The sequence below is a fragment of the Leguminivora glycinivorella genome, chromosome 16 (genome assembly GCF_023078275.1).
Source record: "Leguminivora glycinivorella isolate SPB_JAAS2020 chromosome 16, LegGlyc_1.1, whole genome shotgun sequence".
NCBI classification, from domain to species: domain Eukaryota; kingdom Metazoa; phylum Arthropoda; class Insecta; order Lepidoptera; family Tortricidae; genus Leguminivora; species Leguminivora glycinivorella.
This window is the reverse complement of record NC_062986.1, coordinates 16,079,502-16,095,588: the sequence shown is the minus strand read 5'-3', so window position 1 is coordinate 16,095,588 and position 16,087 is coordinate 16,079,502. Positions and strand designations below refer to the sequence as shown.

Genomic DNA, 16,087 nt, shown 5'->3' with positions numbered 1-16,087 from the left:
GCAATAACGGAGGCGAAGTAACGTCGCTCGCAGTCCGAGGCGACGGCAGTTGTTCCGCTTGGCTGTTACTCGCCACATGAAAAATCATATCTGACATTAGTACCTGATCAGTTGTTCGAGGCATTTCTGGTTGTATCGGCGTACAATATCTTTAAGTTTTCAATGCTGCACATTGCGATTTACCGTAGCAGACGTGTTCATTTTGTATCCGGTTCGAAGACGACCACTTGTAGGTGATCGGGCCGCCGACGGTAAATAAAACATTAAAAACTTTATATGTACAGTTTATATACACCACATTATTTATATACAAGGAAAAAGCACAGGAACATATACAAAACAACACTATTTACACATATTATTTACAGAAGACGTGTAAAATAAAACATTCGTAGCCCATTGACATGACAGAACAGAACAGAAAATATGTACAAAAAAACAAAAGACGCGCGCTGGCAGCGGCATCCGTACCGGCCAGGCTGCCAGCACGCGCGCAGCACGGAGGTTGGTAGTTCCGTCGCCTACATAGTTGACTACGGAATCATGCATTTGCTGGTTATGAACACATGGATCACTTTTATATCAAACAAATTTCAGATTAAGTCCATTTTATGCACTTTATTTTTTTATGGATACTTTCCTTAACGACACCTAAAATCGTTTGCCCATTTAGCTTAGAAATTCAAGCCTTTAATTACTAAAGTGTGCTGGTTTTAGAACAAAAGTTAAATTAATTGAGAAAGTTTTACACTTCGGGACAACCTTTGACATTCAAATTGAGCGGACTGATTGAGTAAACAAGTCCAAGCTTTGATTTTGAGAGTGCAAAGTGACCATAAAATGGAAATTCCTATTAATGAGAATATTTTTGTTTATTTTTAGTAAAGCGTAAGTCGGACTTAAAATAAAAAAACTCAAATTACGAATTTCACTCACTGCCGCTGCAAGGAGTTACCAAGTCTCTTGAAATTGTGTGAGCGCGTTTGAATATTACATATAAACTCATTTCTGTTTCGTTTTGTTCAAAATACCGATTATTCGCAAAAATTACTTAAGTTCCTACTAAAAAGGAGGCGCTTAAGCCCTTCTTGTAGTGTACGGAACCCTTACAACGCGAGTACAACTCGCACTTGGCCGGTTTTATCATGTAAATCTACCCGTAAAAACCCATTACGCTTTATAGTATGTGTATTAAGGGCGGAATGTGGAATTACCAACGAGAGGCTATTTGAAGCTCGCACAAATAACGAGGTAGGAGGGCTTTAATAACGAGTTTTTACCTAATCCTTCAGCCGCCTACAACACAAGCCTGACTACCTTCTCACAGTACAATCCTTCTTGAGCTTACCGTAGGACTCAGTCGATTTGTGTAAGAATGTCCAATAATATTTATTTTTTATTTAGTTTTCTTTTGTTCCAGAACCGACCATGCCCGTAGCAACAGGAGGCATCCGGGCGTTCCTCCGGGAGAACCTCCTCACATTCCTGACCGTTATCGGCGTGGTGGCCGGCACGCTGCTAGGATGCGGGTTAAGGGCTTCAGGACACGAGTTCACGCGGCGGGAAGTCATGTACTTCCAGTACCCTGGAGAACTGTTCCTGAGAATGCTCAAGTGTCTAATAGTGCCACTTCTGGTTTCATCTATAGTGTCAGCTATTGGCTCGTTGGATTTGAGCCTCTCTGGCAGGTGAGCTATCAAGGATTCATAAAATCATGGTGAAAATCTCCTAGGATGCTGGTTAAGGGCTTCAGAACACGAGTTCACGCGGAGGGAAGTCATGTACTTCCAGTACCCTGGAGAATAGTTCCTGAGAATGCTCAAGTGTCTAATAGTGCCACTTCTGGTTTCATCTATAGTGTCAGCTATTGGCTCGTTGGATTTGAGCCTCTCTGGCAGGTGAGCTATCAAGGATTCATAAGATCATGGTGAAAATCTCCTAGGATGCTGGTCAAGGGCTTCTGGACACGAGTTCACGCGGAGGGAAACTGTTCCTGAGGATGCTCAAGTATCTAATAGTGCCACTTTTGGTGTCGTCTATTGTGTCAGCTATTGGCTCTTTAGATTTGAGAGTCCCTGGCAGGTAATCTTACAAAGATTTGTAAGATCGTGAGCACGCTCCTAGGATGGGGCTTTGGGACGCGAACTTACAAGGCGGGAAGTCATGTACTTCCAGTACCCTGGAGGACTGTACCTGAGGATGCTCAAGTGTCTAATAGTGCCATTTCTAGTTTCATCTATAGTGTTCGCTAGATTTTAGCCTCTTTGGCAGGTGAGATTTTAAGATTAATAAAAAGTAAGCATTACATTTTGAACTGAAGTTCATAAAATTACATAAATCCAATATAGTTTACGAATAAAATATGTTATTTATCAAAAACTACGTCATAATGTAGATGATTTTAGGATTGATCAATATGAAAAGTTTGACTTTGTCATAGTAGGGCTACTGATCGTTTCATGAAATGATCCCTACATTTTCTAAGACTATCTCATGACATACTTACTTGTTAATTTAATGCCTGCAAAATCTCAATTATAAGTATTTGAAACCGCAATGTGAAATCCAACAACCTTTCCAGGGTCGGTCTCCGCGCCATCGTGTACTACATGACGACGACAGTCTGCGCTGTGATGCTGGGCATCGCGCTGGTCACCACCATCAAGCCCGGCATCAGCTCCTCCAACTACCAGCAGCCCAACACCACCAAGGTGCTCACCAAGGACACGCTCACCTCGGACACGCTGCTCGATCTTATAAGGTCAGTGTCTGACGCTCTGGAATCCAGCTGTGCAGCGAATACAGCGATAGCTGAGGAAGTGTGATAGACATACGCTACAGAGTGAGAGAAATAGCACTAGTGGCCTGACTTGTTGATAGGATCATGTAGTGATGCTGGGCATTAGCTAGAAGTTGTCAGCCCTACGGTAATCGGTGGTTTCGAATATTCTTTTTGACAAATCTTTGATTAGAGAGCCCACGAGCCAACAGTCTCGACTCCAAAAGGTACAAAATGATATTTGGAGCCGAGACATGTATTTGGTCTTCATTAATTTTTCGGCCACACCAGCCATTGCTATTGTGCCGTGGTGATGAGACAGGGCTAGGGTGTCTACACAAGTACCTACACAGCCTACACTGGTGACGTCCCACGCTATCACAAATTACATACAGATTTTGCTTGATTTGACTCCATGTTTTACATCTATTAGATTATTGTTTTTATCCTCGTTTGAGATGCTATAGGTAAAAAAATCGCATAAGTATGATTGAATTTAATAACGCCAAGCATACGTAGGCGGTAATCTAAACAACTTTGTAATAAACAGCTATTATAAAGTGATTAATATAAACTGACGGAGGCTCGCTTTTTACGAGCGTTATTTGCTTAATGATACCCGGAAAATGACGGAAAATGGCGGGAGTCGATCTGCGGCGGACAGTTTTAATAAACTCGGTAATTTTGCTTCGGGGGTTTGGATGTGAATTTTTTAGTTAGCCTCTTTTATTGTCCCACGTCCCACTGCTGGGCAAAGGCCTCCCCTCATTTTTTCATTTTGTTGTCAGCGTTTTCCCACCAGTTTGGGTAGAATGCGTCCGTCGCCCCGTATGATACACCCGGAAAGGTGGGCCAAAATGGTGACAGACTGGGACCCGCGGAATACTATTTAATTTTTTTTTTCATGAACAAATTTACATATTGAAATTAAGACCAAGAAGGAAACGTAGTAGCTGGCTTAAATCTATAAAAAATCCTTAAATACTACGGATGATGACGATATTTATAATTAAGGTGCATTAGGGTAATTCCGAAACTCGTCTAATTACGAAAATCGCATAAAAATCACCATTATTTCCATCATATCAAGATTCCCCTTTCGGAATTTCCAGAGCATTTTTGTCATTCGAAATTACCCTAATGCACCTTAGTACCTTTTTTAGCCATGATCTAAATATATCTGCAGTCAGCTGCAAAATAATATGATTATTTTTCTTTATGAAATAATTTAATTCATATTTGTAATTTTGTACGTTCATTTAACAAATAAGTTACAACTTACAACCTATGACTACAGGTCCAGTTGCATCAACCAGATTTGACAGTCACATCATCGTCACGCAGCAGACGTCTATGAAACTTCCCATATATTAAAATTAAACGAACGCTTTAACGGTGACAGACGGTTTGGTGCAACCGGCCCTTAATGTGTAAAATATACATATACTGTACCTAATATAATGTACCTATTCAAAACTTGTCTTTACGTAAATATTTTTGCTTTTACATACCTACTTATTTGCACACGCTGTATTGTACGTTATTTTGAAGTTTCTTCAAAATAACGTACAATACAGCGTGTGCAAATATTAACTGACATTCTCTTGTATCTCCAAAAGAATCATAACTGATATTATTCGATAATCCTCGCAATATCTATCCCACAATCACTGTAGACCCGCAAAATGGGAATCCCGCAAAATGGCAGACCCGCAAGATTGCAAATCCGAAATGATTCGTCAAATTCAGCGTTAAATTGATGACATGTCGGAATATAGGTTAATCCGCCCTAATCCTGCGTTCGCGCGCGCGGGTCCGGGTCTCAACCGACTGTAGGCATGTTTCGAACTTTATGTATGCCAAATATTAGATCTAGAGATACGATAGTGATCGGATATGTTACGTTACAGTCTGACCAGAAAGAGGAGAAATTAAAAAGTGGCAACATTGTAGTGGTATCCCTTTCAAATCAATATGTTAATACACCGTGTTTTTTTGTTTTCCGTTAATAAAGACACGTCGTTAGGTTCATTCATCAGGAACCACTCTGTATATTACTTTTAGATAAAATCCCAAAAATTTTCATCATTTTCATACATAAAAAATGAATTTATTAGTGCGGCACATGTTAAAACAAATAACATTAGGAATTGGTAATGGCTGTCACACACGTGTTCAGTAATTATCTTAATTTTTTTTAATAACTCGATAACCGCAAGAGTTAAGACGCTAGTTTCTTAGAGAAATTAATTGTATTTGATGTAAAGAAAATGTCATACAAACCTGAAAATTCAACTTTTAGATAAAAAATGTTTTTCGGCAGTATTATGTTCAGTATACATTTATTGATACATATTATTACAAGAAACTACCAAAAATGGCGATAATAGCGTTAAAAATCGCCAATTTTCAGTATTTTAGCGGCTATTTTGGCGAATGTACTGAAACTAGACAAACTTTGGCGATTCTTGACGCTATTTTCGCAACTTTTTGTAATTTCTCATAATGATATGTATCAATAACATATACTAAACATAATACTGCCGAAATTTTTTTTGTTGAGTTGTGTGAAAGTTGAATTTTTAGGTTTGTATGAGATTTTCAAAATTTCAACCCTAATGCGGAGGCAGAAGATGTTGATTTAAAAAGCTGAAAATTTGCACAAAGGCTTCATAGACTAAGGGGCACTGATTGATAACTAGGTTTACTAATTCCAGAAAAGTGTTTTTTCGCTCCACCCTAATATATATATATATAAAGCGGGACGACACTACGATGTTGCCACTGTTTATTTCGACTTTTGTTGTTCAGACTGTAATAAATGACGTTTTAGTTTGATTATTAATTTTTAGGGTTTCGTACTAAAAAGGTTCAAGCCTTTATGGTTTTGAGACGACTATAGACGCAGAGTTATTGAACGCATGCATCACGAAATGTTTTTTTTATACCACGTCGGTGGCAAACTGGTATACGGTCCGCCATTATTCATATGCGCATTGTAATATGCCTACTTGAAAAATAATATTTCATTTTCATTACACCCCTTTTTTGAAGAACTCCATAGTCCATACTGTATTTTAAAGAACGTTTCATATTTTTTGACCATTTTTTAATATGAATATGATTTTTCAATCTTAATAGGCAAAAAAATATCCCGTACGATTTTTTTCTTTTTGTGTTACCATTTTTCACATAGTTTGTATGGGGTAACAAAAGAGGAAATAAAAAAAAAATGTATCGAAAGTGCTTTTTTATTCCTATTGAGATCGAAAGTGCTCGTGATTATGAGTAGAACAGACCTAAAATTCACTAAAAATATCAGAATAAATAAATGGACAAAAAAGACACGCTCTAAGAATGACAATACGATTTCCTCTTCGTTTATTGCTTACTAGCTTTTACCCGCGGCTTCGCTCACGTTAGAAAGAGACAAAAAGTAGCCTATTTATATCACTCTCCATACCTTCAAATATCTCCACTTAAAAAATCACGTCAATTCGTCGCTCCGTTTTGCCGTGAAAGACGGACAAACAAACAGACACACAATTTCCCATTTATAATATTAGTATGGATTATATTGAGTTGATGGCATTAGTCACCTCATGTTTATAGTCGACTAGATCGCGGTTTGTGGAGACCCGAGTAAGGCGACGATCAATCAAGAGCGGATGTCGTTAGAGCGCAGATATTGGCATCCACTGAACCGCTGGTTATCGACTAAGCATTAGAACTAACGGTCGGAAACATCTTTAGTCTCTTTTCCTATTCATTCATGCTTTATGAGGCACCCAATCTGTGAAGAATGTGGTATAACATTCTTACATTCTATAGATGGGTATACATCTAAATATATAAAAGAAGAAACTGACTGACTGACATATCAACGCACAGTCGAAACCGCTGGTCCTAGAGATTCCAAATTTGGCACGTAGGTACCTTAGAAGGTATAGATGGGCCACAGAGAACCTCCTATAGAGCGCCAATCTTGTAAATTTTGTGCGTGCTACAAATCACCAGTGCTTGGGGCGCGAGGAGCGGGAGGGGAATGTGTTTGCGCGCTGCGATTGGTCGTTTCAAGGACGGCAGGCAGTCGCGCCAGATGAAAAGGGACAGAAGTATGACTGCCCTCTACTGTCGCGTAAGTGGCCAGTGTAAGTTGACCTATGCCGGCTCTGAATAAATTATAAATATGGCTTATTTGTGGAATGTAATACCGTCCGTTTTTAAATTTGAACTTCTTGTTACCTTTCCACACTACAGCTTACCCTTTTTCAATTTTTTTATTGCGAAAAACACGAGCTGCTTTCGGGTCGGTTACTTGGTCGTTACTGATCGGGCACGGCGAGCGCCCGCGCTTATATCATGGCAAATACAAGTAAGGCTGGTGACCGCGAGTCGTCTTGTAATGGATGTCTATAGGGGTTGGTCTGTGAGATGGGCACTAAGAAAGGATTTTTCAAATTTCACCTCCTAAGGGGGTGAAATAGGGGTCCAAATTTTGTATGGGAAAACAAGATTAGTTTTTAGTACGCGGGCGAAGCCGCGGGAAAAACTAGTTATATGTATATACACAAGGAAATGATTGATTGATTGATTGATTGATTGATTGAAACTGAAAGATTTTAACCACGCATTTCTGAGGTCAAAAAAAAGATAAAATCCATACTTATTATAAATGAGAAAGTATGTGTTTGTTTGTCCGTCTTTCACGGCAAAACGGAGCGACGTATTGACGTGATTGTTTAAGTGGAGATAGTTGAAGGAATGGAGAGTGACATAGGCTACTTTTTGCCTCTTTCTAACCCCCCACTTCCCTAAGTTGGGGAGAGTTTGTATGGAGCGTTTTGAAATTTTCGAATTTAACGTGAGCGAAGCTAAAATTCGCCAAAAAAAAAAACCCTGCCATGCCTCTCTGTAACATATGACGCGCTTACATAATACACCCATAATAGTATTTTTCAGTACAGATGGTGTTTTTTTTACACACTAGTGCGAGAAGTGGTTCATTATATGCCAGGTCAAAACTTCGGAGGGCCATCTGTACTGAAAAACGTCGTACGATACACGTGCGAAAAGGAAATTCGTAACTCGTGTCGATTTATAACACTCCCTACGGTCGTGTTTTATTTTATCGCCACTCGTTTCGAACTTCCTTTTTTACGCACTTGTATCGTAATGTACTATTATACAATCGTGATATAATACAAAGCTTTTCAGTCGAGTACCATGTTTAGGCCACGAAGCTTGCTGAGTGGCCTAATAGTGCGGTACGAGAGTGAAAAGCTTAATTATATCACTTCAATACTTTTTCTATGAGTCATCATCTTCATCATCAATAGACGTAAAATATCATCATTCAAGTTAAAATTAATGTTAATGGCGTCTTTCACCGTTGTATCAACATCGAATTACTTGGCCAATTGTTTGTAATAACCGTCTGTAATTGGTCGATAACGCGATAGATAAAAAAATGTGTTTCAGATGCAGAAAAATTTGCCAGGTATCGCAAATTAGTATAGAACTTGTATGTAGTTCTATTTTTGATTTTTTTTTAGTTAACTAAAGTGAAGTGTAATGAAATATTATAGTTGACTAGTGTCAAACACTATTCAACACTGAAAAGTCAGCACTAATAGTTTAGTCTGTGGTGTCCTAATTGACAGATTAAAGTCGACGAGTAGAAAAATAATACAATAATATCTCGTTATTGTTATAATTAGTTGTCACGTCCTAATTGGCACACAGATACGGTGCAGGAGCGTGACACAATAATTTCGCTATCCGGCTCGCGAATTGAATAGAATTCTGTTACCGAGCAATTTAACTGTGCGAGTCATATTTTATATTCTACTATCTGTTCCCGCGGCTTCGCTCGATTTAGAAAGAGACAAAAAGTAGCCTATGTCACTCTCCATCCCTTCAACTATCTCCACTTAAACAATCACGACAATTTGTCGCTCCGTTTTGCCGTGAAAGACGGACAAACAAACAGACACACACACTTTCCCATTTATAATATTAGTATGGACTATCTGTTCGACAGCGGCGTCATTTCGGACAATGAGGAGCTGACACACTGACATTTTATCCCGTCAGGTGGCGCCTGTGCAAGTGCCTAGGCATGCCAATGCCACTGTCATTCATATGTGTGAGAGAGAGAAAAAAAATCATGTTCTCGCTCTCACGTATGAAATTCTTGTGTTTGAGTGTGCCTTCTCATTAGGATATCTGGGTAGCGTCGCTGTCGCTTAGGGCCACTTGGATCACCCGCTTAGCTTAAGGTTAGTGGGCTGTCAACTGTCAAATTCCATGTAAAATGGTGGGTTAACCTCGGGTTAACCCTCCATTTTCGGTGGTGCAGTGCAAGTGACCCTTAATGCGTTTTCACATTATCCGATCCGATATCGGATGTCGGACCGATATCCTATACAGTACAGGTGCCATCTTGGTTTTTTCTATTGAAATCGTTCCGACATCCGATATCGGATCGGATAATGTGAAAACGCACTTACGCGTCGTTTAAACGCACGTACACATTATCCGATCCAGTATCGGACCGATATCCCATACATTGTAGGCGCCATATTGGATTTTTTCCATTGAAATCCTTCCGACATCCAATATCGGATCGGATAATGTGAAAACGGACTAGCGAGGGGTTTTTGGTCGGTGATAACCGATTCCGCGTCGATAGCTTCGGGGAGGCCTTAAGAAAAGAAAATCAATTTTACATACATACATACATATAATCACGCCTGTATCCCTTAAAGGGGTAGGCAGAGCACACGAACTACAAAGTTTCAGTGCCACTCTCGGCAAAAAGGGGTTGAAAGAAATCCAAATTGTGACATTGCAGTGACAGGTTGCCAGCTTCTCGTCTACGCCACAATTTAACCCATATCCCACAGTCGACTTCTACGACACCCACTGGAAGAAGGGGGAAATATTTTTTTGTTATACAAGGGGGCAAAGTTGTATTTTAACGCCGAGTGTGGAATTGAAAAACGAGCAAGTGAAAGGATTCTATAGTTGAACCACGAGCGAAGCGAGTGGTTCGAGAATAGAATCCTGAACTTGCGAGTTTTTTAACACACGAGAAGTAAAATACATTTGCACCCGAGTGTAACACAAAACTTTTCCCCTCACTATAGCGAGGAAGCTACAACGCAAAAAATGCGTTTATCACTGCTTCCAGTAGTTCCACAGGTGGTAAATCATCTTTATTACTAGATTCATCTACTTTTATCAATTTTAAAGCAGTTAATTTGACTTTATTCAAGGTCAAATTACTTTACCCACTAGTGGATAAAATGCGTTTTTACCCGCTGGTATTAAAGAACAAAACACGTTTTTCCGAGCTAGTGAGGGGAAAATTATTTTTTTATATAAAAAAGTGGGAGGCTTTTAATACTCGTGCTAATACAAATGGGAATCCCTAGCCAAAATTACTTCACGGAAGTTGTCGTTTACTGGCAAGATTAATCGAGTAAGCCACTCAAGGAGATGAACTGGTACCCAAGTGATTGGACTATAATAAGGACGATTTATTATGGACACTGATTGATTGTTTTGTAGGTAACACCTAGCCCACCACATAAAAATACCTAAGCTATAGTTTGTTAACCCCCGACGCAAAAACGACGGGGTGTTATAAGTTTGACGTGTCTGTCTGTCTGTTTGTCTGTCTGTCTGTGTGTGTCTGTCTGTGGCATTGTAGCTCCCGAATGGATGAACCGATTTAGATTTAGTTTTTTTTGTCTGAAAGCTGAGTTAGTCGGGAGTGTTCTTTCTTAGCAATGTTTCATGAAAATCGGTCTATTATGTCGCGGTCGGGGTTTTTTCAAAATTTTAATTTTTAGAAGTATTAGAACAATCGTATTTATAAAAGTTTAATTAAGCTCACTCACACTGCGTCTCTCTCTCAACTAACAAGCAAGATGCACTAAATTTGAGTTATCGCATTTGCTATTATTGCACACATCAATGTCAAACTCATATACAATTTAAATACAGTCGTCCATATCGATTTCAATGACGGCGACCTTGACAATCACGGGATTTTCCTTTCATGAGCTCTTATGTGACTGGCCAGGCCAAAACTTGCTCTTAAACCCTCTTTTACATTCATGACAGTAGAGCTGACCATCCGTATTGTACGTGTACACGTAGGAGGGCTTAGGAGTTTCTTCGCGCAGTTGAAGTTGCGCTGATACGAATGATAAACATCATCATCATCGGCCTTCAAGTCTCTAACAGACTATTCGAGAAGTGTCAGGTGGGGCAACAACGTTTTTCGTGGCTGTGTAAGCCAATACGGGAGCGGAAAACACGACAACACAAGCCAAGTGTAGTGTACCCGTGGCGAAGAGGTATCGCGCTGATAACGCTTGGCTCGCTTACTTGCGAGTGCCGCAAACCAAGCATTGTCGTCCATCAAACACCAATTTGCGCCACTTGTCTCTATCTTCGGCAAGCTCTTCCCATTTGTGGACCGGGATGTTGAAGGCGTGCATGTCTCGCTTGGCGCAATCTTTATGTCGTAGCATTGGCCGGCAGAATGATGATAAACATATGCTAGTGTATTTTCGGCCTATGTCAAGCTGTGTAGCCTTACAGGTCTTTGCCGAATGTTTGGAATTGTTGGGTCCTTGCAAAGGCCAAAGGCCGAACTCCGATAGGGGCGAGGGCCCGGAGAGAGTGTTTGCAAAATAAATCAGTCACCGATTCCTCAAAAATGACCTAATGTTTTGTTTGTTCAACTTTTTGATAGATCTATGTCTCGGCATAAAGGCAGCCTAAAGCGTTGACGGTAGCGCCGCTATCTTTTTTAATGTTTACATTTCAGTGTTTTTTTTTTATATATTTGCAGCATTAAACTAAACAAGTCACACAGGTATGTAACATTGTCGCGAGGCGATCTTCCTCAAACGACTTGATAGACTTGAGTCAAACTCATGGTAACGCTACAGAAGTCAGAATACGTCACTAGGGTAATCGCGCCATTTCGTCACGCGCATCACGCATCGAGTTACGACGAATTAGGACCAATTCTACCGCCATTCATCACCCTTGTCGACATATTCGGGTTATCTGCATTCTGTTGCATATGCATAATGCACTTTGTATTCCTGCGAGCGTAGCCGAATGCACAAACGTTCACGAAACGAAACGCTCGTAGATATCCACGGCGCGACAGAGCCAAACTACCATTCGTGGCGTCATTTCGTGTCGTGTCGTTTCGTTTTCATTTCGCGTCGTAGAAATGCCATTCGGCTGCGGGGCCTGGATGGAGCGCTTGTTAGTTCCTTTGACGCAAATGTTTTTGCCAATAAATACTTGGGTTAATTCAACCATCTCTTTCCTCCCGTGGGTGTCGTAGAAGTTGACTATGGGATATGGGTTCAATGAGGAGGCACACTGACATTTTATCCGCGCCAAGCGGCGCCTAGGCATGCCACTGTCATTCATATGTGTGTGTGAGAGAAAAAAATATCGTCTTCTCGCTCTGTGCAATGGACTAAGTAATAAGGTGGCGCCATCTGTCATAACCTTTGAGTGTGCCTCCTCATTATGACGTACATGATGGGACTGATAGGCGATATGACAATTTCGTTTTCTGTCAACCCCGAATGCTGAGATTGGCCCTGAAACTTAAGCAGTTTTATGTGATCTGCCCCCCATAGATAGAGAATAGAAACGCCTTCCAGCCACCTTGTCTCTGCGTTGCGCCCGACATCCTTAATCCTCTATTGCTTTGGTTTCTTTTTAACCTATACAAATTACAAAAGGACAGATAAGGACAGAAGACTCCTTCCTCCACCTTGTCTTGATTGTCCCGTAGAGAAGTGGTCCAAGTAACTTCGTCACTCTTCAATAATTTACCTATATAATTGGTCCTACGTCCTTAAACCTCTCACTTTTGTCTCTTTTTAATTTACAAAAATCACAAAAAGACAGAGAAGGACAGAAGAACTCTTCCTCCACCTTATTCTTGATTGCCCCGTAGAGAAGACAGTGGTCCATTCGGCAGTACATTCGTCACTCTTCAATAATTTGCCAATAATGGGTCCTTGAACCTCTTACTTTTGTCTCTTTTTAATCTACAGAAATCACAAAAGGACACAAAAGGACAGACAAGGATAGACAACTCCTTCCAGGCACCTTGTCTTGATTGCCGTAGAGAAGTGGTCCATTCGGCAGTTCCCTCGTCACTCTTCATCAGCGGGGTTATTTATACGCGCCCTACATCGCGCTCGTTAGGGTTGCCACTTCGGTGGCAATTTGCATCCAATTGTTGGGATAAAAATAGGGAAAACTATTTTTAGTCTTGTCTTGGACATATTCTTGGAATGGAAACTCTATTATAGAAAAGTAGCTTTTTCCTGCGGCTTCGCTCGCGTTAGAAAGGGACAAAAAGTAACCTATGTCACTCTCCATCCCTTTAACTATCTCCACTTAAAAAACACGTCAATTCGTCGCCCCGTTTTACCGTAAAAGACGGATAAACAGACACACATACTTTCCCATTTATAATATTAGTATGGATACAGACTAAAACTTTCGCAGGTCTGTACCTATTCGTATTTACGAATTTGCGTTGTTTTGACTACTAGTTTTATCGAATGTAATGTAAATTAAATGGTTTAGATACGATCTAATTCATCTACGGTGGGAGACCATAGTTAAGCTCTTTAAAACGTCTACTGTGAGAAATAATGTCGAATTCAGCAGTGATTAAGATAATCAATAAGTACTAAACCCTCACAAAAAAAATCCTCAGACAAGCAAAAAAAAAAAAATCGGTGTATACACTGCATGGAAGAGGATCTCAGAAAATGAGAACATAACTTGTACATAAATTGAAGGAAAGTGGTAAAGGAACGGAACAAATGACTATTATATGAAAAGGGTTGCGTAGCGCAACAGGGTACGTATCCAAATGCACAATTGCACAAACGCTAAGATAATATCGTTTTCATCACACTCGCTCGTAAAGGGTGTTATTACATGCCTGCATACTGATACGTAATGAGCTACTTTGCCGCCCTCGGGCGGTAAAGTGAATACCTGGGGCCTTCCACGACCTGTCAAAAATTACAAAATGGCGGACGAATGTTCGAAATGTCAGTGTAGGTATGTACATTTAGTTTTAAAATGTTTTACTTTGCGAGTGTGATGAAAAACATTGTGTATATCACGGGCGGCTGAAGGATTACAATCTTCACTTTCCGCCCTTAATACACAATATAATATTTTCTAGTTAATGCACCAGACTGCATTTCCATCGGCGGGCATCTAACGTCAACGATTGTCATTTCAGCTAGGCCGGAAGGAAGTATGAAAACGCGGAACTATTGTTATTTTTTTTCAAACACTGGCCCAAGGCAGTCTTTGGCAGCCCTACGTGCATCTAACTAGACAATGATGGCACGGCGCGCAAAATGCCAGGTGACATTACGTCGATCGCGCTCGTTAATCCACTCACTTCCTATCGTAGGTACAGGGTCAAAAAATCGACCCAACCTTTCGGTGAAGCTGGAACATAGGAAATAGTCAGGTAGTTCGTATCAAGGCGATAATGCCTCTTTATTAGAACGACCAAGAAAGTTGCGTTTTGTTCGTCACTTTGACGAACAAAACGCTGGCTTGTTCAGTCAATACTAATACAGAAGAGTGATAGAGAGAGATAACTACGATACTCTGACGGGTGAGTTCGATTGACCACTTGTCTATGGGCCCAGCACTTATCTAGAATTAGATAAACTGACGCTTGCGACCGCTCTTTATATGATTAAGGGGAAAGGAGATGGCCTGTTCCCAGTATATACGGAGTCTTCATTTTCCTCTTATTACTTATTGTTATGTTGTTACATGTTATGTTATGTTATATTGTCTTATGTTGTAACATTGACATTATGGAAAACACTTTAGTGCAGTTCAGATGAAAACGTTCTTCTTTTCTTGATTTTTTAAATTATGTATTTTAAAAATTAGAGGTATCTTTTTTGCTATCATATCCAGATCTATCATTTGAGCAAGCGGTCGGTTAAGTAAACACACATTTTATCACAAGAAATAAATATAATATTCTGTAAATTAAATTTATTATTCAACCTAAATTTGCTAAATTAAATCAACTTTTTTTTCGTTTCCATACATAATAAATGGATTAATTAGTGCGAGAGGACCTTAATCATAACAATAAAGTCATTGTCAAGTGTTTGACGGCACATGTCAAAACAAATGGCATTTGGAAATAGTAAGGCCACACACGTAACGTGTTCAGTATTTTTTTTTAATAACTCGATAGCTGTAAGAGTTAAGGCTCTAATTTCTTAGAGAAATTGATTGTATTTGATCTCAATAATCTTCCCTTAAAGTTAACTGAATTCAATAAAAACACAATGTATATAAAACTGGCTAAATATGCAAAATATACCTACATCGTAAATGCAAATGACTAAAATGTCCACCCTGTATTACATCAATTATCGCGGCATGTCATCAAGAGACCTTAAGTTTAAAACAATGGAAAAAGAACGTAAATTTTTGCTGCCATAAAATTCGCCGGTTTTGTATGGGTCTTCAGTAATTGAGTTTGTGTCACGAAGTGGAACCCACTAGGGCTTTTATGTAATTTACCCTCCGTCCGTATTTTGATTCAGCTCCCGTTGTAATCTTATTTAGTACCCGCAAAGATAATATACTTCTGTCAAAGACAATAATATAACTCTGTATTTTCTAAGAAAAATATGTCCCTCGGAACCGAAAAGATCGCCACACCTTTGATTGATGCTGGGTTAAATGGCGCTAATATTAATATTTAGATAGGGGTCCATATTGGCTCATATAAAATTATTTGTAATAAAATTATTGTTTATACCGATTTGTGCTCCGAATGATCATTTCTCATAATTTTACTTATCATAATTTTGTTTCATTATTATCAATAGTACTACTATGCTATGACTGTTCATAATAATAATTTAGCCGAAAATTTTTAATTATAACTTCTATACAAATATTTAATAACATTCATTATTTTGTGTTTAAGAAAATCATTCATAATAAAGTTATTAAAAAAGTTTTGGGGAAGTTCTATGAAAAACTTGTGCCATTTACAGAAGCGCGCTTGGAGCTTTTAAGGTGACATAATTATACAATTTACATTAAAAAGTCTTTCACGGTCAACCTAACACGCTCCTCCTCGCTACGCTCGTCGTCGCACCTAACTGGACCCTGTCACGTGTGATTTCTGTTCTGTTAACAATAATATAACGATAAATTATATTACTCGCAATCGTTATG

The 16,087-nt window shown here is 39.4% G+C and overlaps 1 protein-coding gene across 2 annotated transcripts in view; it reads left to right on the top strand.

Moving 5' to 3' along the window:
• Positions 1-16,087, top strand: part of LOC125234549 (excitatory amino acid transporter 3) — a 51,740-nt gene that overhangs the window by 22,687 nt on the left and 12,966 nt on the right. The window contains exons 2-3 of one of the 2 annotated variants that reach the window (XM_048140827.1): positions 1,421-1,688; positions 2,582-2,761. In XM_048140827.1, the coding sequence (XP_047996784.1) occupies positions 1,429-1,688; positions 2,582-2,761 (440 nt within the window). In that variant the 5' untranslated portion in view covers positions 1,421-1,428. Of the gene's footprint in view, positions 1-1,420; positions 1,689-1,760; positions 1,899-2,581; positions 2,762-16,087 lie in introns of those variants that run through there. The other variant, XM_048140829.1, reaches the window with a different exon arrangement.